The 24678-nt window shown below is 38.8% G+C and overlaps 1 protein-coding gene across 2 annotated transcripts in view; it reads left to right on the top strand.

Moving 5' to 3' along the window:
* The window catches only part of B3GALT1 (beta-1,3-galactosyltransferase 1), a 182152-nt gene extending 162046 nt beyond the window's left edge, over positions 1–20106 (top strand). For both annotated transcript variants that reach the window (XM_041403681.1, XM_041403680.1), the window contains exons 4-6: positions 8608–8676; positions 14693–14731; positions 15315–20106. In XM_041403681.1, coding sequence (XP_041259615.1) covers positions 15544–16524 — 981 coding nt within the window. In that variant the 5' untranslated portion in view covers positions 8608–8676; positions 14693–14731; positions 15315–15543 and the 3' untranslated portion in view covers positions 16525–20106. The remainder of the gene's footprint in view (positions 1–8607; positions 8677–14692; positions 14732–15314) is intronic.
* The last annotated feature ends 4572 nt before the right edge of the window (positions 20107–24678 follow it).

Raw genomic sequence — 24678 nt, forward strand, 5'->3', positions numbered from 1 at the left:
ATAATTTACAGGTTATTTCCTGCCAGCCAGGATGATAATCTGTTATTGCTTGAGGAAGAAAATACTTTTGGGGTCCAAATAGTGTACTGGGCAGCACCTAAAGATTGATTGTAGATTTTTGTCTGTTGTCATATCACTAAGACACTAAAAATCTCATCCATGCTTCTTCCAAACAGCCTGAATTAGAGAGCAAGCTTACTCGTACTTAGCTTGCCAAGTCACTTTTAAAAACTGATCTTGGTTTTTGGAGAGCTTTTCCCTATGTTTTATAACTCATAGCAAGGCAATCTTCTTACATGTGTTTTTCATACACGTTGTCATTCTGAAGTCTTTAAAAAAAATGTTATCCAACACCAACCCTGCTATCTCCTGCTATAAGGAAGAGACTACTTACAGTAGTTTATTAAAATGGCAGCATATTGCCATATTAAAATTGCTTTTATGATCATAAATGCCAGTGCACTTATTTTAAGTCACCATTACTTTGGACATCTTGGATTGCTGCAAGGTCAAGTGAACACCTAGAATAAGAATGGTTTACATAACATAAAGTTACACCTGAAAGATGATGAGGCGGGTTCACTTCCTCAACTGTTTTTCTCACTAACCCTATCTAGACTGGAAGTTTTCTCAAGTACAGTGATTAAATAGTGCCTATGTGCTACTCTAGGGGGTAACTTTGCTCCTAGAAGTGTTTAATCCCACTCAAAGCCCTGACAGCCAGAAGGTGGATCATTCTGCCACTGTGTTACCCAGTGAAGGCTCAATTAATATCAGGTTTATTTTGAAAATGCATGTTGACAGGAGGAAGACGTACTTATCAATCTGGTGAAAAACTGCACACCTTTCAGTAAAAAATTCTCATCTTTAGCTCTATTTATTATTATAACTCCATTTAAGTGCATGAAATTTTTTAAAACTTCAAAAACTCAATCTGTTTCAAACCATAATGGTAAATAATTTGTGACACCAAGTAACTTCTTACTTTTACTTTAGATGTATATAGAGAAAATTCACAGGCAAAACCAAAGCATTATTATTTTTAGCTGACCTGAGAGATTGAGCAATTTATGTTTCAGATAGAGATTTTTCAGGATTAGCTGCATATTGGCTCTTACCTTCCTAGCAGTGGACACTTTAATCAACATTTGGAGAGAAAAAACATACCAAATTTTGTCACTCTCAAAACATTTGGACTAAACTTGTTAATAGCCTTGGCCCAATGACAAAGGTTTGACCCCACATGCAAGAACTATAGGAACCTGATGAGTAAGTGATTGATATGCTACCTTCAAAACTGCAGCTTGGGATTGCATTTTGCCACAATATTGTACAACCCTTGGCAAGCAACCAGGAGTCTATCCCTCATTACACCATCTGGAGGAAAAAAACAACAGCAAAAAACCTCGGCACACACTCTGTTTTGGCAAAGACACGTGTGGGAGAACAGCCTACCTCAGCCAAGCTGTCTTTGGCTTCTAAGAAGAATCTGGCTGATTCAGAGGCGTGTGACAGCCTCTCACTATGTTTTCATTTTCTGTCAAAATCAGAAAATCACATCCATCTTCAAAATAGCAGCACATTCTCAAATGCTATTCTATTCATGCCACTTAAAGCTGCTAGATGCACGATCAGATTTCCTGTTAAAATCCAATCAGGTTTCCAGTTTAACTTCAGAATGATCTTAGGAGAGTTAAAGGATCCAATGGTTTATTTGGTATTGTGAAAACAAAAAAAAAAATTTAACGGGAGAGTATTTTTCTTAATTCTCAACAAGTCCTTGAATTGTTTTCCAGAACTTTCCAGTAATGATTGAAATTTAAACATAAATATTTGATAGGCGGGCAAAAGCTTTTTGGTTTTTTACTTATTTGCAATTGATGCAAGAGGAGGAAATAGCTGAGTGCTTGGTCTTACTCTTGTGTAAGGAAATCTTGGGGCTATTGCTACAGTTCCCAAGGGAATAAGGGGAGCCCTCAGCTCTCTAATACTCATTTAAGTCAGGCGTGTGGTCATGACAACAAGTCTGCCCCATATTGCCTCGTCCTCTCGTTTCAAAGTGACGATGCCCTCGGCTGTGCTGATCCAGGCCTTTGTGTGACCATGAGGCACATCTGACCAGGGAACTGATCAGACTAAAAATCAGCATGCAGCATTAATGAACACATGGACATTTTTGTGGCAGTACCAGCTTACAGACACGCTGGCTCTAGTTTCCCAGATGCAAAGAAATGTTTTCCATCTTGATCTCATGTAGTTTTTCTTTTCCGCTCCTGAAGAACTCACCTCCAAAGACAAAGCACAAGCAGTTGAGGAGGAGCAAGATGAGCCCCTTTCTCATGCTCTCCCTTTCCCTATTAAGGAGGGAGCCATTAATCCCCCTCACCCACTGAGGAGTTCCTGGGTTCTGAGAGGGCCATGTCCTGGCTGGAAGTGAGAGACTGCCTCGTGCAGCCCTGGGTGACCCAAGGACAGGCAGCCTTGGCCCTGCCACTTATCCAGCAGCATCCACCACTGCTCCCCTGTCTGCTGCAAGAGGCACAGGTAGCAAGAGGCTGAAAGGAAAATTATCTGGAATAAGGATTAGAAAACGTACAAAATTATTTCACTTTGTCTCAAAAATTAGCTATATGGAGTCTAGTTGATCCAGCTAGTGCACAGGAGGAAGAATTGAAATGGAGTTTCTTAACCAGCATATTTTTCACAGAATGAATTAATGCCTTGCTGAAAAGGAGATTTGCAGTTGGCATTTCAGTCAGCCTTACTGCCTGGCTCTAGAATTATTTGCATTGTTGTTCACACAAAAGGAAAATAAACTCAGCCACTTGACTTCCTTTTCCCTGAAATATATGTCTAAGATCACATTCAGAAAGCAAAGTAAATGGCAGATGGCAGCATCTTTGCACACACTCTGAGCTATACAGACAAGGAAATTGGTTTTTTTCAAAGAAAAAACTAAAAACGTAAAAGAATAGTGAGAAAGAATAACAAAGCAGTGAAGTTCTCATTAAAAGTACAGGGGTAGCTTTTGGTTACATTGTTACCACATACACAAGAGACAAACAAGAAATTATTTACATCCCTTTGTTTTGTGGCATTTCTCTTCGTTACCTCTAGCAAGAAAGGTTTTTAAAGAATAAATTGAAATTTTGCGCACTTAGATCATTTGTCTTCTCTCACCTTGAACCATTCCCTATGGGGAGGCTTCACTCTGCAATCCAGGCAGGATTGCCTGTCTTCCTCTGCGTACCCCAGAGGGTTTAGCCAGACACCACCTGCTTCTCCAGCAGCTCTTGCCCCACTTTCCTGAGAGTGTCAGGAAGTCATTCCTTTTCTCCCAAGCAGCAGGACAAAGTAATACTGATGTCTGCATCCATTTTCATGTTCCCTACCCTTCTTCCACATGAGGAGGATGAATCTGTGACAGTCTGATGAATTGACTGTCTGTCAATTTTCATGTTCCCTACCCTTCTTCCACATGAGGAGGATGAATCTGAACACACCTTCTTCCTTGATGGACAGACAGTGCCAGTGGAGACAGACCCTGGCTGTGTCACGGAATGGAGTCCCACACTGAGCACTTGGTCACACAGCAAAGCAGGTTCCTCTGTGATCCCACAATAGTTGGTCCTACAGCTGCTTTACTGCATTTCTTTTCACTCTTGCTTTATGCTGCCTTTGATATCAGAGTAGCCAGGAAATAAAAGGAACCAAAGATTGCAGACTGCTTTAAAATAGCTTTTGTTCAAGAGATTTTTCAGATTAAAATAATGCTGAAAGGAGACTGCTAAAAGTGAGAAAAGGTTTTAGGATTCTGAAGGAACCCTACACAACAGTTAAAACAAGCTCAGGAGAATCCCTTTGTTTCCAGCCACCTTATGAGCCAAACACCTTCCTCCAGAGGTCTTGGTTCACATTATTTATATAGCAATCTCTTCTGATTCTGCTCAAAGTCTAAGCACCTCTGAAGTCTGGAAAATTATCAAAAGGGGTGTTTGATCTTATGCTGCTTCTATAAGAAAAAGTCTCCCAGAAGAATGTGTCTCTGTTAAAACTACTCTATTTAATTCTTACAACCCTGTGGTATCTATCAAGATTTGGACCCTTAAATTGCTTGGCATATTTTATTACTGTGTTATCTGCCTCCTTGGGGTATACAGCTGCTCAGTGAGCTTGTGTTTATAGAGCTTTTGAAGGTCCACAGATGGAGAGCGAAGAGAAGCAATCTATATTTTTACACTGTATATTCATGTACCCTCTTTTTCCTTAAGGCTTGGCCTCGAACACATGGATAACTAAGGTTTGATATGATCCCCTTGGGCATCGTGACAGAACATATTTTCTGTTTATTGCTTCACAAAGTTGATTTCTATCAGTAGTGCACTACATTCCTATCCTAGGAGGAACCAACACATTCCAAAGAAAAGTGGGTGATAAAATGAGAATTTTGTCTGTTGAGCTGCATCAGAATCAAGGCAGAATCAAGGCACAAGACACCAAAGCAGAGAAACCTCACTGTTGTCTCCAACACCCTCACAAGGGGAACTGGAGGGTCAAACATCAGTCTCCTCACTCTTGGGACCAGTGACAGGACCCAAGGGAACGGCATGAAGCTGAGCCAGGGGAGGTTTAGATATCAAGAAAAGGGTTTTTACCCAGAGGGTGGTTGAGCACTGGAACAGACTCCCCAGGGAAGTGTTCACAGCACCACACCTGACAGAGTTGAAGAAACATTTGGACAATGCTGTCAGGCACATGGTGGGACTCTTGGGGTGTGCTGTGCAGGGCCAGGAGTGGGAACAGAAAACACTGAGCAACACTGTGCACAAGTTGCTGCATAATCCTCTCTGGAGCAGTCCTGTAATCACACACTTTACCTGTGCCACAGCAGAGTTTCAGTTAGAGTCAGTACAGAGAAGCTAGACTGTTTTCCCTGCTTTTCAGCTCTGAATATACTTGAGGTCATCTTTTATATAATAGTTCTTTGCCTTTGTTTTGAGAAATCTTTCAGTAATGGACAAATGAGTCTACATTTATACCTACATCAGCCCACTACAGACCATGCAATTACAGGTGGAGAAGCCAGCTGAAGAGTTTCCAATTATTCTGGGCAGTTCTGGTTACACTTCCTTAATCACAGTAGGATAAAGAGAGAGCAAAATGTGCTATCAGCATAATGAGCCCACAGAAATGGTCCATTACATTTAGTGACAGACAGACAAACACATATGGACAAACATTAGGAAGAAGTTTGTTTAGCTATTTTCCTAGTTACCAGTCACTGTGAATACCCCTAATTAACAATGCCCACAGACAAAAAATGTATGAGATCAGTTAGTATTCCTGAGTGCACACAGAGATATCTGGGATTTTTAATTTATGTTCCCTAGTGAAAGTTTTTAAAGTACACATGGAGGACATCTCTAAGGACATAAGTGATAAAAGTTAAACAGGAATTCAAATTTACTCTTTACGAAAATGCATTTCTTCCTGCTGCTTTATCAGATATCTAAGATTATCGGCCATATTCTGCCCAGTGGGGAGATGAGAGTTATTAACAAAGAAATTCTTACAAAATATCAATAACACTTTGCAAGAAAACTTCCTCAATTTTGGCTTTTAATAATTCTTATAGTAGTCAGGTTAAATTCTGATCTGAGCACAAACAGACAAGCTGTTCACTGGTTGCCTTCTACAGAGATGCCCAAGTTTCTTTCACTGTATTAATACACAGTTTTCACAATTTTCGTAAAGGAGATACAGTGGAAAAATAAAGAAACAGTTTTTCAAGCAAGAGGGTGGACTAGGTAGGCATAGCTGGTAACCCAGAATGGGTTTTCACTTCAGCTAAGAAGGCAGCCACCCATTTATGATCCCAAACAGTATTTTTCAAACGTCCTCAGCTGAAGACACAAGTTGCTGTACTTTTGAAATATGATGGAAGAACGAGGACAGTTTTACTCCCATGGATTCACCAGGATATATATTGCCAAATAACTACAGCATGCACTGCATTACTTGATTCATCCAAGAAACTCCAGTTATTATGAGACCATTTCAAAATCATGCCACAAGAGATATGGCCTCTTGTGTTGAGTGAATGTTTAAGTGTAACATTGCCCAGCCATCTATTCAGCTGCAAGCTTCAGAAAACTAAATGCTGACAAATAGTCTGGGGTCCTGTGAAATGCTTCATATGTGCTAGCTGAAAGAGTCTGATGCTAGCTTGCTCTTAAATGTTAACAGCTTTGCAAAAACAATGCCCTCTCTTCTGCAGCAGATTTTTTTCTTGTTCAATCCCCAATAAAAGTAGGTTTTGATTTAGGTTTGAGAAAAACCTCATCTATCATTTAGTTATGACAAAGTGAAAAGAAACCGGATTCTTTGTTTTAAGGCAATTATGTACAGCCAGAGCCAGAGGTGCTGGCCCTGAGCTGTGCTGAGGTCTGTGGGCCTCTGAGCACCTACACTGGCTGGTGGCCACACCAACACTTCTGCAGAAAAGCGCCACTCCAGGTATTTAAGGTAAACATCCAAGGCAATAATGCCACTTTTCAGTCAAAGAACAAGCAAGTCCCACTTTCCCAACAGGCCTGTCCCTTCTCTGCAAGGTAACTCTCTTGGGGAGCCCAGAGCTGCAGGTGCTGGGTGTGGCAGCTGGAGCAGTGTGGGACAGAGCGACGGCACGCGGAGCAGCAGAGGGCAGGGGGCACAGGAGGGGACACAGCCAGCCCTGCCCGCCTGGTACAGCCCAAACTGCTCCAGCTGCCAGGCTGAAGGCAATGCTTTCAGAAAGCCCTGACCGGGAGAGCCCCAATAAACTGGGGGATCTCAATCATGACTAATCAGCTACCAAAAAGAGGAAAAAACAAAAAAGTGTATGTCTAGGAAATGTTTTTCACGTATCTGATAATAAGTAATTTGTTTGTTGAAGATAAAAGTAATTTGTTTTGTTGCGGGGTTTTTTTAGTTACTGTTCTGTGAGACACGTGCAATTTTAAAAGCAACAGCTTCTGTTAAATTTATCACAACTTTGCAATGGGAATTAGAAACCTGAAGCTTGACTTATGAACAGCTCGTGGAGACAAATGCTTCACAACACAGCTTCACATTAATTACTGTAATGTAAACATGAAAAAAACTGTACTGCAATCTGTTCGTGCATGGACAGGTCAAGGCTCTGGGACCTCCTCAACATAAAGAATATTTGCAGGGAAAAGAAAAGAAAAGAAAAGCCCATACAGACACATTGTCACAGTACCCAACAATTTCCTTGGACATCTGATAATACCTAAACTTACCCTTAAACAGAAAAGTTGAATCTATGCTATTAATATGATCGGCTAAAATCACTAATTACAAAATTTTGTAGCCACACTGCTGTGGAAGAAATGGGAGAATAACATGAATTCTAGCTACTTTTCAGCCTTAAAAAAAATATTTCCAACAATCACATGTAAAGATACATAACAATAACAATAAATATAGGTATTGTACAGATATGCCTGTGATATTGTGGAATCCTTCCAGTTATTGACCATCAATATGAGTTTATAAGAATATATTTATATATAGCTGTTTTCAGCCTGAAGCATCCCCAGTTTTGACTAAGTTAAAAGCCAAGTTCCTCAGGCATCATGACGATACCTTAATGGGAAGGCTCAAAACTATTTAGGACTTTTCCCAGTAAATCCAAAAGCTTTAATTGTTTGTATTTTTCTTTTGATGCCCCCAAGAGCATGTGAATTATGGCAAGCAGATTCATTATCCAGTTGGATCACTTATCACCATAGATACTGTGATTTCAGGTGTTTTGGTCTTCTTGTAATTGTTACTCCTCCTTTTTGACAAAGATTAATTGGGAAAAGCAGTGCCACTAGGGTAGGCATTTATATAATCAAGGCCACTGTCATCTATTCTTGGTGTCATAACTCAGACCATAGTTTCACAGGCATCACTGTGAGTGCAAAGGAAACATAATAGTGACATTTAAGAAGGTTAAGATGAAAACAACAGTACACTTGATTTCAACCGCTATTACTTAAAGGTAACTTAAGATGTGGACTCTGTTAAATTATGTACAATTGTTTCATGAGTAATAAAAATTCTATATTAAAGCAGTTCTAGAGGTTTTCCCCATTGATTTTTTTTCAATAAACTGAAAGCTTTTTTTCCTTTTTTCTTGTCCTAAACTGTCACTAAATGTAAACAATTTGGTGGTGACATGAGCTAAGGAACCTTGCTGTGAGATTTCACACTAGAACACAGCACAATAGCTTTAAAAAAATAACAGTTGTGGCTATGGTAACCCAAAGTGAAATGTGTTATTTGCATCAGTTTATAACCATATTGAGATGCAATTTACACATTCCTGATGTAACAGGACATAATTGATGTAATCACAAATCACCTATCACAACACGAAGCCACAGTGTTTTTTAAATTTGTTTCTGAAAAGCATTCATGGGGGAAAATGCACAGATTTGGTCCTTGACATCTCATGGGTGATTTAAAAGAAAAGATAAAGAAAATAATAAGATTTCTGCTTTAAAATATTCTACTCTTTCATTTTCTGTTTCTAATTTCTTTTCTCTCCCTTTTATTTAGTGTAAACAATAAATGCTTGAAACGCTTTCTACTAAAGACAGCAGCAAAACTCCCATGAACTGGCTGCAGGTAAATCACTAACAATCAGCATTACAGCAGAACAGAACACCTGACTGGCATGTCTCAAGTTCCAGTATTATTTTGAGTTGAGTAAAATCTAGCTTATAACCATTCTAGATTAGTATCTGACCAAGCACAGCTGATTTGCTAAGCTTCAGAAATCCCCTGTGCATGCATTCCTGGTCTGTCTGGTCTGTCTTTTCACCTTCCTCCACATGGAATCAGCTGTGTGATACCACCAGTGACTAAATGGTCACAGTCATCCTATGTTTGTGACAGAGAAAGCTGGTTTTAAACTATGGCCAAAACAGCAAGAGGGCTACTGAAAATGGAATGTTGAGATGTGCCAAATGGGATAAAACCCTATTTCAATGTCAAGTGAATATGAGACTTTACAGAATCATACTTTTTTTTTTTTTTTTTTCCCCTGGTTAGCTTAGAGAAAGCAGGGAAAAGATTTCAGCATAGAAAATACTTCCTGAGCTGCAAAACGTGAAGGGGAAGTTATAGCTATAATGGTCCTGCTGCACAAACCAAGCCAGTGAGAAAAGCTGCTCAAACCAACACTGAGGTCCCACCTCTATACAATGTCAGCCAAGGAATGGTCCTTCATGCCAAGCTCGTATTTCCTAAAAAGAAATGTATTCCATTCCCCTCAGTCATGGTAAATCTGGTGGTTTTGTTAATCAAAATATTCCTAAATATTTCTCTCAACAGTTTCATTTCCTGCAATTGAAAATTTTACTTCACAGCTTAGTCATGGTGGACACTGTTTACTTTTTAACTTGCAAATTATTTTGCTAAGAAAAAATAGTTGCATGATTTGTTCTTAAACATGAGAAAGAAAGCAATTAAATTGCCATTTAGTTGTTCTATGTGGGCTGTTTCAGCACTTCTTCAAAACAAAGAGAAAATCCTGGTTTTATAAAAATAGATTCATTGAAAAACTCTAAAGTGGAAAATACAGAAAAGTCACTCAGGCAGATTTACTTTCATGTAGACAATGTTTAACTCTTAAAAGACTACAGTAGCTCTTTAAAGATTAGGGAAGTTTCAGTAGGACAGGCACATTTGCTGAAAATAACTTGCATTTTCCCTATAGAAGCTTTTGGTAAGATTCCCCAAGGGACAGTACATTTTTCCTTTTTGTTCACATTAGGAGGTAGTAAATATTGAAAAATAATTTGTAAATACTACATTTATTTCCAGATATCAATTCTTCAATTTAATGATGAACTACAATAAAAACCATTCATTAAAAGAGAACTGTTATTATGAAATATGCACTTGTGCAAATACTTGCTTTCACATTCAGGTGCTGCCTAGGGTAAAGCCTATCATCAATATATTTGTGAATTCAGAATGGTCCAGAAAATATTCGTCCTCATTGTCTTTGAGGAAGAGAAGGGAAGCCAGCTTCTTTTAACATATGACAGCTATGGACCTTCTAAATAGAAGAATTTATTTTTCTAAAAAACATGGACCTGAATGAATGCTTGTACTTTCCTCCCTTCAGCCCAAGACTGTGGCTTCTGCATCTGTCACAGCCCCTTTCCACAATGTTATAGAGAAGAAAGTCTTTCTTTGCAGCACTGATTTCGTTTCAGAACCATTACACCCAGGCAGAATAAGCATTTAGAATATATAAGAAACTTTAAATGAAGTTCCCAGAAAGGAGGTTGCAATCTTCTGCTAAATCACCTGTGCCATCTGTCCAAAATTTCCCCAAGAAATCACTATGAAAACATACAGCCTAGAACATAACAGATCCCCAGATTTCCATGTAGATGTGTTCTTAATGTTCAGTATAATTATCTTCTCAACAAGATTTAGTAATAATCACAGACTTTTCCTTAGGTAATTTAAGGATTTCATAAACAGTGAAGACATTTCAGCATCTTGGTCTATATGCAGATGAAAGCCTTCATCATAGAAAACTTACAAAAATGTCTCTTCAGGGAAAATTAGAAGAGTTTGCTACATTTACTAAATAATTTAGCAGCTGCAGTCCCTTTTTTTTCCAGGGAAAGGAAAAGGTACATTTTAGCAGAGATGCTCAGTGTTAATTTGACTCAGTTGTGCTCTGCCTAACAGACTCCTGGGTGTCGGATGAACAGCTGTGATCTCCCTTGACTTCTCATCCAGGGTCATCCCCAGGACTCAGTCAGCATCCTGCCTGCCTGCACTCAGCACCTCCCTCAGCAGCAGTGCCACACATGGATTACAGCTATGGCAACCAGCCAGGCTTCAAGAGCTGTGGCTTCTATCACCCGCTTCCACTGTGATCTAGACACATTAATGCAACTGCACTTAGGACAGGCTTTCTTGAAAGAAGGATCAACAGCCTCTCACAGAGACAGCAGCATTCCAAAATATTGGCAAAATATTGCCCTGGATGAGTGACATTAGCTGAGCTCATCTGGCGTCTGCCTGAAAATTGCCTATGAACAGTTTAACAAGATTCTCAAATGTGCTCATTATCTGCAGGATTACTCTTGATGTGCAGTCAGCTCATAAGAGGTTTGCTGCAAATACAGTCCTCATCAAGACAATTACTTACAGAAGTTACACAGTCCAGCTTTCTGTGCTCCGACTGGCTGGCCTCTCTGGCTTGCACAGCACGAGCTGTAAATAGTGTACTTAAATGCACAGCTTTGTGTCACAGTATGGAAACACAATGCTAAACATTTGCTTTTTGCCATTGTCTATCCTCAATGCTTGAGTCTTTTATTACTTATACTATGACTACCAGGTTATAAAAAGAGACAGACTGAATTAAAACAATTTTAAAAACAAGGATCCAAGAGCTTAAACCTTGCTACTGTCCTGCTAGAAAGCTTTCTTTCACTCGAAATAAGAAAGGAAAGGACATGACACCTTCCTTTGCCTGTGTAATTATCCCCAAATGTGATATAGTCTATTCCAAATGACAAAATCCAAAGCTGATAAAAGCTTTCCACTCTCCCTGTGACATCCCATATCCTCCTGGTTAGAATACAATATATAAATGAATTTGCTGCACACTTAAATACTGAAGGCAACTTTTGATATGATTGATTAGGTTAAAAATATTCTGAATAACTTTTGGGCAAACTGCTAAAGGAAGTACAGTAACTTGGGCATTGAAGTGCTTTCAGTCATTAGTCTGATCGTAGTGATCTGAGTTCACACACTTTACTCCTCTTTTCCAAATGAGTAATTAACACAAAATTTTTAATTCACTATAACTTGAGTACATTAATTTTACACTCTGATTTCACTCCATGTAATTCATATCCTTGATATACAAGTCCCACAAGGCTGTAAATTTATTACAGGTCACAACATATGACAACAAAATGGTCTGCTGTCACAGACTTTGATACTGTGAATAATTTTGCAAAATTCCTAGAATTATTCCTCTGTTGCAGCTAAGCCTGAGTTAGTTGCTTGTTTAGTATCTTGATTAATTAGCATCATCTTTAATAACAGAATTTGGCAACCTCTGAAATTCATGACTGCTAAATCATCACAAAGTAAATATTTCACTGCTTAGTTCATATTTCCCAGCCTAATCAAGCTAGGTATTTTCTTATACAAATACAAAATACACATTATTGAAATTACTGGGCAGAACCAATGTTACCAGAAATAACCTGTAGGAGCATTTGCCCTGTGACCAAAAAAATACACAACAGAGCTACTTATTCAACCCCTTTGTGATCCTACAAAGAGGAAGTGAGATCAGTCCTGGAGGCAAAAATAATCCCACCTAAATTACAGACCGACCAAGACTTCTCAGCAAATTGCCTTAGCTATTTATACAGGTATTGTATTATTCTCTTTTCTTTCAAATCTCTTCCCCATGTATAGCACAAAGCTGAAGTAAACTTTAATTTTTACATCTTTTCCTAACAAGAGCTGAAGTAAAAGGGAGCTCTCATTTTCGTTTTCCCCTCAATCTTCCTAAAAAAATAAGTAAATGAAAAATTTCATTCATCAGGAAAACTACAGCCTGTGCACTCAACCATTTCACCTGCACTTTGGTCAAAAATTCTGTAGGGATGGTGTAGAACACTCCAAACCAAACCAAACCATCTCAACTTTTAGTGTTCTTTTAAACAGCAAAGTAAACAAAAAACAAACAAACAAAAAATAAAAAAAACCCAAATACACAACAGAAAAAGATAAATTTGTTTCAAGACCCAGCAATCCAAGGGCCAATATAAGAAGCATTCATCCCACACAGCTACCTATAAATTTCACAACTGAGAAAAAAATTCCCTACAACTGCTCAGAATCTTTTTTCAAAATGGAGTAAGGCTTTTGTTGCTTCTAATCCTTTCAGAGCACACAAGATTGGATATCACAGCCGTGACATTGCTGGAGTGAAAAGCAATTTTATGTAATTTTGCAGTTTCTAAGAGGTATTGGTTACAATTTTCCTTTCCCTCAGATATCTGCACAGTGTTCATGGTAGCTAATGCACCTATCCTTTTGAAAGAAAAGGATATGTATGTGTATGCAGAATATCATACACTTTTAGATAATGCAATATGTAGTTTCCTAAAATAATACATCATAAGCAGAATATTACACCTACTTGTGAAACCTTAATGCTGGAGTCCATTAAACACTCTGACTTAATGTATCTCTCGCTCTACAGCTCCACCTCACGATTGCTGTATTTCTTTCTTTATTAACGCAGTTTTCTAGACTTTACACTCTTGTGCCTTCATTACATTATGGCTTTTTGCACGTGGTGGTTTTCCTCACTGGCATTCCCAGTGGGAGCATTAGCAGAGCTTCACAGTGAAGCAGGAAACACAACCAACCTAGCGGACCAGGGATGGGTTTTGCTTTTCTTAGAAATGTATCACAGCACATTCTTAAGGCAGGATACATCCCCTCTCTGGACATTACAGTAGCATCTGTGTATAAATTTATCACAACCATATTTATTTAGGATGCACATATATCTGCCCTGCCAAGATTGTTGTGTTCTGCAGTCCTGTGGAGCAATTAAAGGTCTCACTTAAATGCACTACTCCCAAACATTTCCTGGTACTGCTTGGTGGGAAAAGATTGCAAACCCTTAGTCCTGTGACAAGCAATGAAGGAGATCACAACCCACCTCTAGCTAATTAAATTGCCCCAGTTATGGGGCAAAACTAATTGAAAGTGATGAAGCTCTGAAACAGGCAAAAAATTCACATTACCTTAGTTTGTGAAAGGGAAGAGCAGCATGTGAGTTCTGGTCATTAAATAATTAAAAGTGCATGTAATGAAGACTAGCAGGACAGTACTAGCTATAAGAATTTATAAGGAGAATATAGTCTGTATAGATTTAGCAAATGTTCAGGTTGTTTCTCTGTTTTTCTTAAACTTCAGTGTGAAATAATGCACAGGGTACCTAACAGTCCTTTCATTCCGATGGCCTGCCAAGGGTCTGACTGCAATGTGTGCATGGTGTGAAATCAGAGAGGATGTTTCTAAGACAAGGCTTCTATCTTTTTATCTGAATACATATTTTGTTCTATCCAAAGTAAATGTTAAATATTTCTGAGACTTGCAAAAAGCGCCTCTGTTGCATGCTTCTACTATCCTTTAGCTCTGAAGTAATGCAACAGTAAAACTCAGGAATGTGAAGCCTACAGGTACTCTCCAGCTACTGATGTGCCTTGGAGGAGTCAGCACTGAGCTGGCAGGCTTGAGGCAGCTTGTCTCATTTCCACAAAATGATAAACTGAACTGGTTCCCAGCAAAATTGCCAAGAGCAATGGAAGGTTCAGAGCTGACACATTCCTTCCATCCAGGAAAGTCTCAAGATACCTGATGCTGGAGGCAAGACAGGGCTGCCAGTGCCAGAACCCTGTCCAGGCAGGCAACTCTCTGCACAGCAGCCAGTGAAGTACCACCATTACTAGGCTGCCATCATGGTTCATCTTACGTGGTCCACAAATTGTTTGCTCATAGAAAGACTGCTTTGGGGGGAGAGGAGAAGGAAACCAATAGGAATAACTGAACTGTGTTAATTTATTTTTAGACTTTTATGGTGTCTACTCAAGCGCTGATCTTTGAATGGGTAAGACAGCATACATATATATATCTCTCTCTCTTCTGTACCTTTCCCAGTCAGTTCCATTCTGTCTGATTTCCACCAAAGTGTGTTCTTGTTAGCAGGACACATATTAACATTTAGACCAAATTAGATTTGTAAGTATTTGTGTGCATAGCTGCCACAGATGCTGCCAGTCCTAGAACAAAGTACACTATTTTTCCTTCTTTAAATAGTTTTAAAATGTTCCACAGTACATTTTGAAAGATTGGCCAGAAGAAATGCTGAGAAGCAAGAAAATGCTAGAAACCATTAAATTATTTTCATGCACCTTTAAAATTATCTAAATGGTCAACATGCTATGCATGCTTATCTTCTTTTATATAAAACTATCTGTGAGAAATTACCAGTCATAAAGGCATTACTTCAGTTACACTGCTCTATTCCAGTACACTACATTGCATTTTGGTACCTCATAAGAAAAAAAAGGAATATCTGAGAAATGCATTAAGACACTTATCTTATTAATGGCCAACCATATATAAGCTCATTTTTTGTGCCCTAGGCTTTTATGGTCTTGCAATGGAAAATTTTTCTTCATATTTTTCAGAAATAACAGAAAATTCCAAGAAATGGAAGCCGCTGCTTGTAAAAGAAGAAAAGCTGAGTATCATCAGGGTTAATAGCTCCTATTTGAGATCCATGAATGATTACAGAGTTACTTTTCTATATCGAACTTTCAAGCTTCATTAATACCATGCTGCCTCTCCAGGACGCAGGTGCACTCACGACACAAAGGCTATCGGTTCGTCACATGGAATAGAAGAGCTAGAGGAACAATGGCTTCAAAGGTCTCATGTTTATACATTTTGACAGTAGTTTGTTGGGCAAGTGCTCTTTGGTACTTAAGTATAACTCGTCCTACTTCTTCCTACACGGGCCACAGACAGGTCAGCAGCATATCCATAGCCAGAAAAAATGTTTCCTTTGGAAACATAAGAACTCGACCTATAAATCCACATTCCTTTGACTTCCTTATCAATGAACCCAACAAATGTGAGAAGAGCGCCCCGTTCTTGGTCATTCTTATCAGTACGACTCACAAAGAGTTTGATGCAAGGCAAGCCATTCGAGAAACCTGGGGCGATGAAAACAACTTCAAAGGAATTAAAATCTCCACACTGTTTCTTCTTGGAAAAAATGCAGATCCTGTGTTAAATCAAATGGTAGAGCAAGAAAGCCAAATTTTTCATGACATTATTGTGGAAGATTTTATCGACTCTTACCATAACCTCACTCTGAAAACATTGATGGGGATGAGGTGGGTAGCAACATTTTGTTCAAAAGCGAAGTATGTTATGAAGACAGACAGTGATATTTTTGTAAATATGGACAATCTTATTTATAAGCTGCTCAAACCTAACACCAAGCCAAGGAGAAGGTACTTCACAGGTTATGTTATAAATGGAGGACCAATAAGAGATGTTCGCAGTAAGTGGTACATGCCCAGAGATTTGTACCCCGACAGCAATTACCCACCCTTCTGTTCAGGCACCGGCTACATTTTTTCAGCTGATGTAGCAGAACTGATTTACAAAACCTCCCTTCATACCAGACTTCTACACCTTGAAGATGTGTACGTTGGACTCTGCCTTCGGAAGCTGGGCATTCACCCCTTCCAAAACAGTGGCTTCAATCACTGGAAAATGGCCTACAGCTTGTGCAGGTACCGCAGGGTGATCACAGTGCACCAGATAACACCGGAAGAAATGCACAGAATTTGGAATGACATGTCCAGCAAGAAACACCTTAGATGTTAAGATTTTTACAGATGTAAATACCTTTTTTAAAGTTTTGGTTGAGTTTGGTTATTTTTTGACAAAGTGATCTGCTGATTTACAGGTTAAACTGTGGGATATTAACTGTGAGAGGATTTTTAATGACTGATTTTTCATTCTCACTTTGACTACTGGTTTACAAACTTCAGGCTCTTTTTCATAAGGACATTATGCCAACTGAAAGAATCTGGAGTCAAATCTCAGATTTTGTATATTATCATCTATTGCACATATCCGTTCTTGCATCTGTGTGTAAAAGGACAGTAATAAACTAATATGAGCTGCTTAACAATTCACACCCCAGACTCTGAGATAAGACTCAGGCTCTAAGAAATGAAGAATTACAAACATATTTTTATTCTTCTTTTGACACCCTAAAACCATCTCTATTTAGAGCCTTGTTAATAAATTAAGCAGCAAACATTTGCACTGAACTTGTATACCTACTTTGACATGTGTATTTTATAGTATGTGTGCAATTCCCAAATAGCTTACTAATGGTGTAATAGCAGAATTTAGACAGGTAAGAACATCAAAGTTTCATTGGCCTTAGAAAAAAACCCACACACTGAAATATATTTTCATCCACCAAATGGCATTTATTTAAATTATTTCAGAATAACCCATTTCTTTACACTTCTTAAAATAGCCCATAAAATATGTAACACAATTTAAAAATTAAGTAAATCTGTAGGTGAAATAAGACAGGGGAGACATATGAAAAAATGTCTTTAAAATATATGAGAAAAGCATGAATATCTTAACTTTTAATTTCAAAGCAAAGCAATGCTCTCATTAGTATTAATGGATTCTCCATTAAACACCTTGAATAGCAATATATAATTATACTGAATGCTAAAAGTGTCAACAAGCAGCATATTTCAACATCAGTCAGTGCACTATTTACCTGAAAACAAGTAACAGAAAAGCAGCTTTTTAAGGGGAAGCTTTACTTTTGGCTGCAGTACATATAGAAACAAGATTCTAACAGATTTTTAATGGTGTAGAAAAGAGGAATTTAGTCCAATAAAAGAATGCAATCAATTTTCTGTTGACTGGACATACAACAGAATACATAACATGTATCTACAAATTTCACAGCAACATAGAGGGTTTTTAAGGAAAAAACTATTAAAACTACGCAAACTCTATCCTTTTTAAAAACCTTTCAAAGTTCTCAGTTTACTCATCACAGTCAATACTCACTGAGGTCCCACTCAGGAGTTCAAGTACACAAGATTTATTCAAGTTTCATAACATGCTTATATGTATTTTGAATATGAATGTTTATGAAATGTCATGACAACTCTTTGAAAAATTCAGGCCATCTCTATTCAGTACCTCCTTACAACAAGGAGGTGAAATATGATATTGCTCAGCAAATAACTTGGAATGAAGAACTCACACACAAGTTACAAAAAACAACAAAACTCGCCACATATATTATCAGCTGAAGACTACTCACACCATGCTCAGAACACACAAAGTCTCATTCATTGCAGCTGGCATTATGTGTAACATATGCAAAACTATTAAGTCTGTATGTTATTCAGAATGTCTATAAAGTTGTCAGAAATTAACTGAAGAAGAATTTAAAGGGAAACTTTGACCTGATTTTGCCATAGACGTACACAGCACTTTACAACAGCAACAGAGGAATGAAGATGCTATCCTAAAAGTTTTGCAGTTTCATGGCAAATTTTTAGTCTTGTTCACAGATGCAGCACTAGCGTTTCAAAAGAAATGACTTGTAAATAAGGTAAAGTGTACCTGGCTTTTAAGGCACTAGCAGGAGCCATCTCGAGCAAATCTACCTGAAGATGAAGCTACACAACAGGCAGCCTAGGAGTTACTGTCAACAGGAGCTTGTGTACCCTTCATAAATAAAAAGAATCCAAATGAAAACCCCAGTAATTTTTATAAGAACACTAAATCTCTTGCAGCATAATTAAAGAGTTATCCTTCCCTGGTTGATCTAGTCCTTATTAAAGCTGCTATGCCCTATTAAATCCAGAACTTCCAAGGTGCAACTAATTGCATAAGTGACTATATAACACGCTGATTGGGTGAAGTTCAGATTTCCTTACACAAGTCCCATAATATTCTTGTTTATTAATGGAAATGCGGGAGGAATTCATCCCCAGCCCCTGGGTAAATCAGATAGCACAGATGCCATCCTGCCCAGAACATATTTTGTAATAATTTGAACCCGCAGGCTGCAATCACTTCTGCTATCCCTCTGCACTGTGCAGCAATTTGGGGGTTCTGAATCACAAACAAATGGATTTGGTTGCCTTATTTCTGCTGATGCTTCTGTGGCCTTTGCTCAGTAACCAGGAGGACAGCAGGGCTCCCAATCCAGATACCTCAGGGCTCAAGCAGCATGGTAGCCTTGAATTTCTCCTAATACAAGTAGATTGCATTAATAATTGCAAGGTACACCTTGAAAATAGTATCTGAAAAAGTGTATTTCCTGCCATTTATAAATAGACAGACCTTCAACAGAAATGTAAATGTTCATCTTGAAACTGATGTACATATTTCTAAGGCATTTTCTTCTGTATACAGCTGTATATATGTGTCAGTCTGCTTGCTATGTAGGATTCTGTTATGCATGGAGCTGAGTGAGGCATTATATTTGTCCAGTGTTTCAAGAGCCTTAAGCATGTGTGCCCTAACTTTTGAATGTACAAGATACTTTTTCTTTTGCTGTCAAGTGAATTTAAAACAACACAACAAAATCCTAATTTTCTACTTCTATTAATTTTCTGGTATTAGATTTCATTAGCTCGTTACACTTAGATTTATTGTTTTCACTTTGCTCAGAAATTTCACTATTGGAACCTAGATATGGAAAGGTAGCAATACATCTACTTTTAGGGACAGTTTTCCCTTCCACTCAGTAGTATTTGTGCCATGTGGGATACTGTTAAGAAACAAATGTTTTCAATAGACTTCCTTTAATCAAAGAAATATTTACATTACTTAAAGGTCATTTTGTTTCATTGGGCATGGGACAAATGACAACTTGGTTAAACATGCTGGCTTCTAGTCACTTCAAAAGTTTGACTGTAATCACATTTTGATTCCAAAATGCATATGAAAAAAGCACATTGAGTGAAGCAGTTGGGGGGGAAGTGCCTCTCTTTAGGAGGAATTTTTTCACAAAAGCATTTTTCCTTTTTTTATTTTGCTAAAACTGTGAGAGTATTTAAACAGAAGCCTCAAGGTTCATTTTCCACATTTCCTAATAATAATGTTAACTATCAATTTTGATTCTTTGAGGGTTTTTTGTCTTTATAATGTAGATGGCAATGGCAATTTGTAAATGAAGAGTGTAATTAACTAGAAAAGCTTGTCAACAGTAACCGAAATTTAGGTGTATCATTATATATGACTGGCTGTACTTATGTATTTATTTGTCTAAATTGTATATATTGTTTTATCTGTAGTGTCTGTAGGAGTACATTCTTTTAGATTAATGTATTATTTACAGTTTTGTGGGATTGCCAGCAAAGCTGCTAATCAAGATACTATTTTTTTGTATCAATGTCAAATAATAATAAAAAAAAAAAATCAAGTGAAAAACGGAAGGTGTCCTGCCTATAAGTTTTCTTCTTCACCTCTTTCTAGAAAAGTAAATTGTATTACCTGAAAACAAGTGTCACTGAATTGGCTCATTTGTCATGAGGAAGAATATTGTGCTGTAAAAGCAGATTTAAAAAAAAAAATTGGGAAAAAAAACCCCGACAAAACAAAATACTACTTTTATTCATTATTTGTGCAACAACTTCATCAGGATGATGTCCACACGGATCAGGTGTACTACTTCATCTGAAGCTTCTGAGCTTCAAAGCAGTAATATCGATGCAGCCATGGCAATATCTGGCAAAGCAGCCCAGGGGTTCATCCCCTGCTCTCCCCTGTTTAGCTGCTTTGGCATCCCCAGGCAATGAGACCCAGGTTTGGCCAGTTTGAGGTGGCAGAGCTTTCTGACACCCTCAGCAGGGCTCTTCTGCTACTTGCGTGGTGTCTTAACATGTGGGCTTGCAGCCATCAAAAGCTGCACACAGGAGAAAAGGAGAAATGTCCCAAACCCCACTTCTCATTACACCACAATGAAGCTGTTGGAAGTTGCTCTGTCACCAGCTGGGTCACCCACACAGAGGGAAGGGGTCCTCCTGGGTCTCTCACAGACATAGTGACCACGACAGAGCCTTTTGCTTCCCCCACACCCCACAAAGCACCACAAAATAAATGAAGAATCACAGTCTGAGTACACTCAGATTACCCAGTAAGTCTCATGTAGCCTTTGTCTCCCAGCACACATATCTTAAGAAACTGTTCTGTCTCTCAGGGAGGTCTGGGAAACTTTAGGGTCCTCATATGAAAATAAAAGCAAAAAACCAAAATAACACAAAAGTAGGAAGAAGTCCCTTTTCTTGTAAGAATGTCAGAAAAATTAATCTCTCCCCATTCTCCCCTTTGCAGTTTCCTCCATAGAACAAAGTATCTAACCTCTTTTCCACTGGCTTTGGAGCTCAATACCCAAAACTCAAAGTCATTAATGAAATGGAGGGGAAAATAACCCCACCCCAGAGAAGAAAGGTAGCTTTTGCAAACCAAAGTGGTCACCAGAAGCAGTTGAAGCCTCCATAGAGTCCTCGGGCATCCCAGGAATGTCTGCAGCAATGCAGCAACATTAAAAATCACACTGAGATGCTTTAAAGCAACCAAGAGTTTCACATACAGCAAAACCCCTCCAATCGTTTTCATCTCTCTTGTTTCCACCAAAGCAGCCTGAGTCTAATTGCAACACTTACATGGCGTTTAATTAATAGACAGCTTGGAGATATACAGATATTAGCACTAGTAGGGTAGATTTTATGTAGCTTGATTATCTTAATTACAAGCATTCTATTTTCCCATTTACTTAATTGATTCTCATAGATTTTCCAGAGAAATTTACAGTGCCCTGAGTGAAAATAGTATGCAGAAAACCTTCTTAAAAGTGCTGACACTGGCCTATTACAGCAGCAATGCACCAAAAAAGGCAGATCTATATGACAAGGAACAATGTACTGAATAGCATCTGCTGCCTTTTCTCATTAAAATATATGAATTTATGAAATGGAAGAAGAGGAGTCATCTGGGGAGGGAAAAAAAAGAAAGAATTTACCTTATGTATTCAACCACACCTACAATTAAGTTGTGTCAAGTATCTCCTCTGATGACTTGCCTAACACAGGGAAAAAATCCATTTTTCTGCTAGGTCTGCATATTAGCTGAATCTGCATTATATCTCTGCCTCACCTGAAAGAGCCAAGAGCAAGAGGCGTTTATTAGTCATGGAAGATTTATCCTTGAGCACTTGTTCTGCAAAGGCAGCATTACAAATCAAGCTGGACAGAATTAGTCGGTGGTTTTGTAATGCGGACAACTTTTATTAGGGTGAAGCAAATACCCCAAACTTGAGGTGTGCTGGCTAATACCTACCATATCTGCATCTATCAAGCATCTCTTTTCTCTTTAAGAGCTCCTTTCTCTGGCCTATTTTCTAACATGACATCTTTCTCCAAAAAGAAATGGGACCTATAGGTATCTCAGAACAACAGTAAAAGCAAGGGGGAAGCAGAGAACACTTTTTTGTAAATCAAGCTTTTCCCTTGATTTACAAAAGTCACTTGGCCTTGCTCTGTCCTTCTGTACTTTTAATCTGATTCAATCTGGTACATTTCCCTGTTATTTCCAAAACTCTTTCCATTTTCTTTATGTGCTTTTGCACAGCTCAGCATTCTCCCATCTAAAAGTATCCATTCAAACCAGCCACAAAGGTAAGAACACAGTGTTTCCCTGAAAGCAGGGCCCTTGCCTGACGGGTTTACAGTCCTACACTAATGCCTGGCAAACTGATTTCAGCAGGTTGCAAGGGACAAGTAGCACTTGAAGTTTTTCCTTCAAAAATCTTTTCTTTGATATTGCTTAGTTCAGGTATATGGGAAAAAAAAAAAGATCTATTATCTTTCATCTTGCCTCTGCCTGCTAAGATCACTATCACAAGTCTAAGGCTCTTTGGCTTTTTTTCCGTATTCCTTTTACATTTCCTCACAACCTTGAATAGTTCATCAGAACTCAAAACAGCATTTTTTCATGTTTCACGTTAACTCCCGCTTAATCAAGTATACTTTATTCCACAGTTTCAATGTTTTAACCTTTTTATCTGCTTCTGCTCTCTGTGTTACCTCCGCTGCCCTCGTATCTCGCTAACAGTCAGACATCTGGCATTGAATCTGCTACCAGCGTATTTGCATGAAGGCTGAGCACAGCAGTACTTCTCTCTGTCGCCGTCTTTGAGCTATCAAAAACGGCACTATCGGATTCGTTTCACCAGACAGGACAGCTTATTTTACTAATGTCACATTTGCAGCAGAAAACGAACTTCCGCTAGCCTCTGGAACAGACGCCAAGCCTGCAAGGCTGCAGCAGCTAGGGACACGGCAGGTGTGGGACAGGGATGTCCCCAGCGTGCCCATTCCCGGGGCATTGTCCGGCAGGCGCTGCCGAGGCCGCGGCTGCCCGCTGGCTGACACAGGAACAGCCTCCGCGGAGCGCTCCCAGCAAAGGAGCCCCGGGCTCTGATCCCCGCCCAGCCCCAGCGCGGGGTGCCCGGCTCCTGCCGTGTCCCTGTGCCCATCCCCGCGGCACCGGCGCCCTTTGGCACACGGAGCTGGCGGCTCACGGCCTCTGGTGTCCGCCGAGCTGTATCTGCAGCCTCAACCCAGCGGGCCGCGCCGGGAATTCCCCACAGCTGCCTGCATACCCGTACTCTTTACAGTCTGCGGTTAATCAGTTTTATACAGAACACCAATTCCCCTCACAAAGGCCACAAAAAGGCTCAGATCATTCAGGACTGTGAAAAATGCATATTTTATTATTAGCTTTTCGCAACCATTAAAATGAATATTGTATGTGTTATGTTAGAAAGTTATGCTTTATTAATTTTCTTAAGTAGTGTGTTAAATATAGTTTTAGGTTATAACATAATGCTAAAATAGAAATTATGCTACGTAAGATATTTTTTAAAGAAAGGAATGAGGTACTCGCACTAGATAGCCACAGGACACCTAAATCTTTCAGAGAAAGAGAATTTATTACTCTTTTATCAGGAGAAACAAACTTCTTCCCACCTTGCTCAGCCATGAAGGCGCCGTTAGGATTAAGAGGAAGAAGTTGATGATGATGAGGCAGAATCCTTTGTTTGAATGGAACTTATGCGTCATGTATGAGATGTAAGAATATGCAATAGGCTGTTGTTTTTAAGGGTTAATCCTCTGTTAACGTGTGTCCTTTTTTGGGCTTATTTTGCCCAGAAAAAGGTACCCAGACATCCGTAACTCTTTGTTTTTTATTGTCTCATATTGTCCTAATCCAAATTGTCCAAATTTGTATTACTCCAGTTATATTACTACTTTTATAATCATTTTATAACTATTAAACTTTTAAAATCTTACAAACAAGTGCTTGGCGTTTTTCACAAGGACAAACTGTGCACCCAGCCCCGTATGACGTTTGCCGTCACTTTGGCAGGATGGGTTATGCGATGAAGAACTGCTGCCCCAGAGAGGGGAACCTGCAAGGACGAGCCTGCCTGTGCTTCCCCAGCACCGCTTTATTCCAAGCATAGCTGTACTTTGAATTAGTAACACAGCTGATGCCAAGGTTGATGATAGGCTGCTTTAATTGCTCATTAAAAGGCAGTATTATTTACTGCCTTGTTTCTTGGATTCAGCATTTCTACACATGGGGATAAAAGTAATGGGCTAGAATAAAGAATATATACAGCATGTAATTAAAATTACATTTTTTAATAGGGGAATATACATGCACACAGTGCAGGTGCTGTCACAGAAGTAGAGGTTATGGAAGTATACTTTTAAAATTGTATTATACTGCAATTTAGCTGTCACTTCAAACAGATGGGTGAGTTATGCAACAATTTTAAACTGATTTAATTACTTGCAAAGGTATTGGCTTGTGTTAATTGGCGCAATAAATTGCACAATGGTTCACAGATTCCATTAAAAGGGACTTAGAACAAGTAATATCTATAGGAAAATAAACTGTGCCTTGCAAGTC

The sequence above is a fragment of the Onychostruthus taczanowskii genome, unplaced genomic scaffold (genome assembly GCF_017590055.1).
Source record: "Onychostruthus taczanowskii isolate IOZ18803 unplaced genomic scaffold, ASM1759005v1 scaffold20, whole genome shotgun sequence".
Taxonomy (NCBI): domain Eukaryota; kingdom Metazoa; phylum Chordata; class Aves; order Passeriformes; family Passeridae; genus Onychostruthus; species Onychostruthus taczanowskii.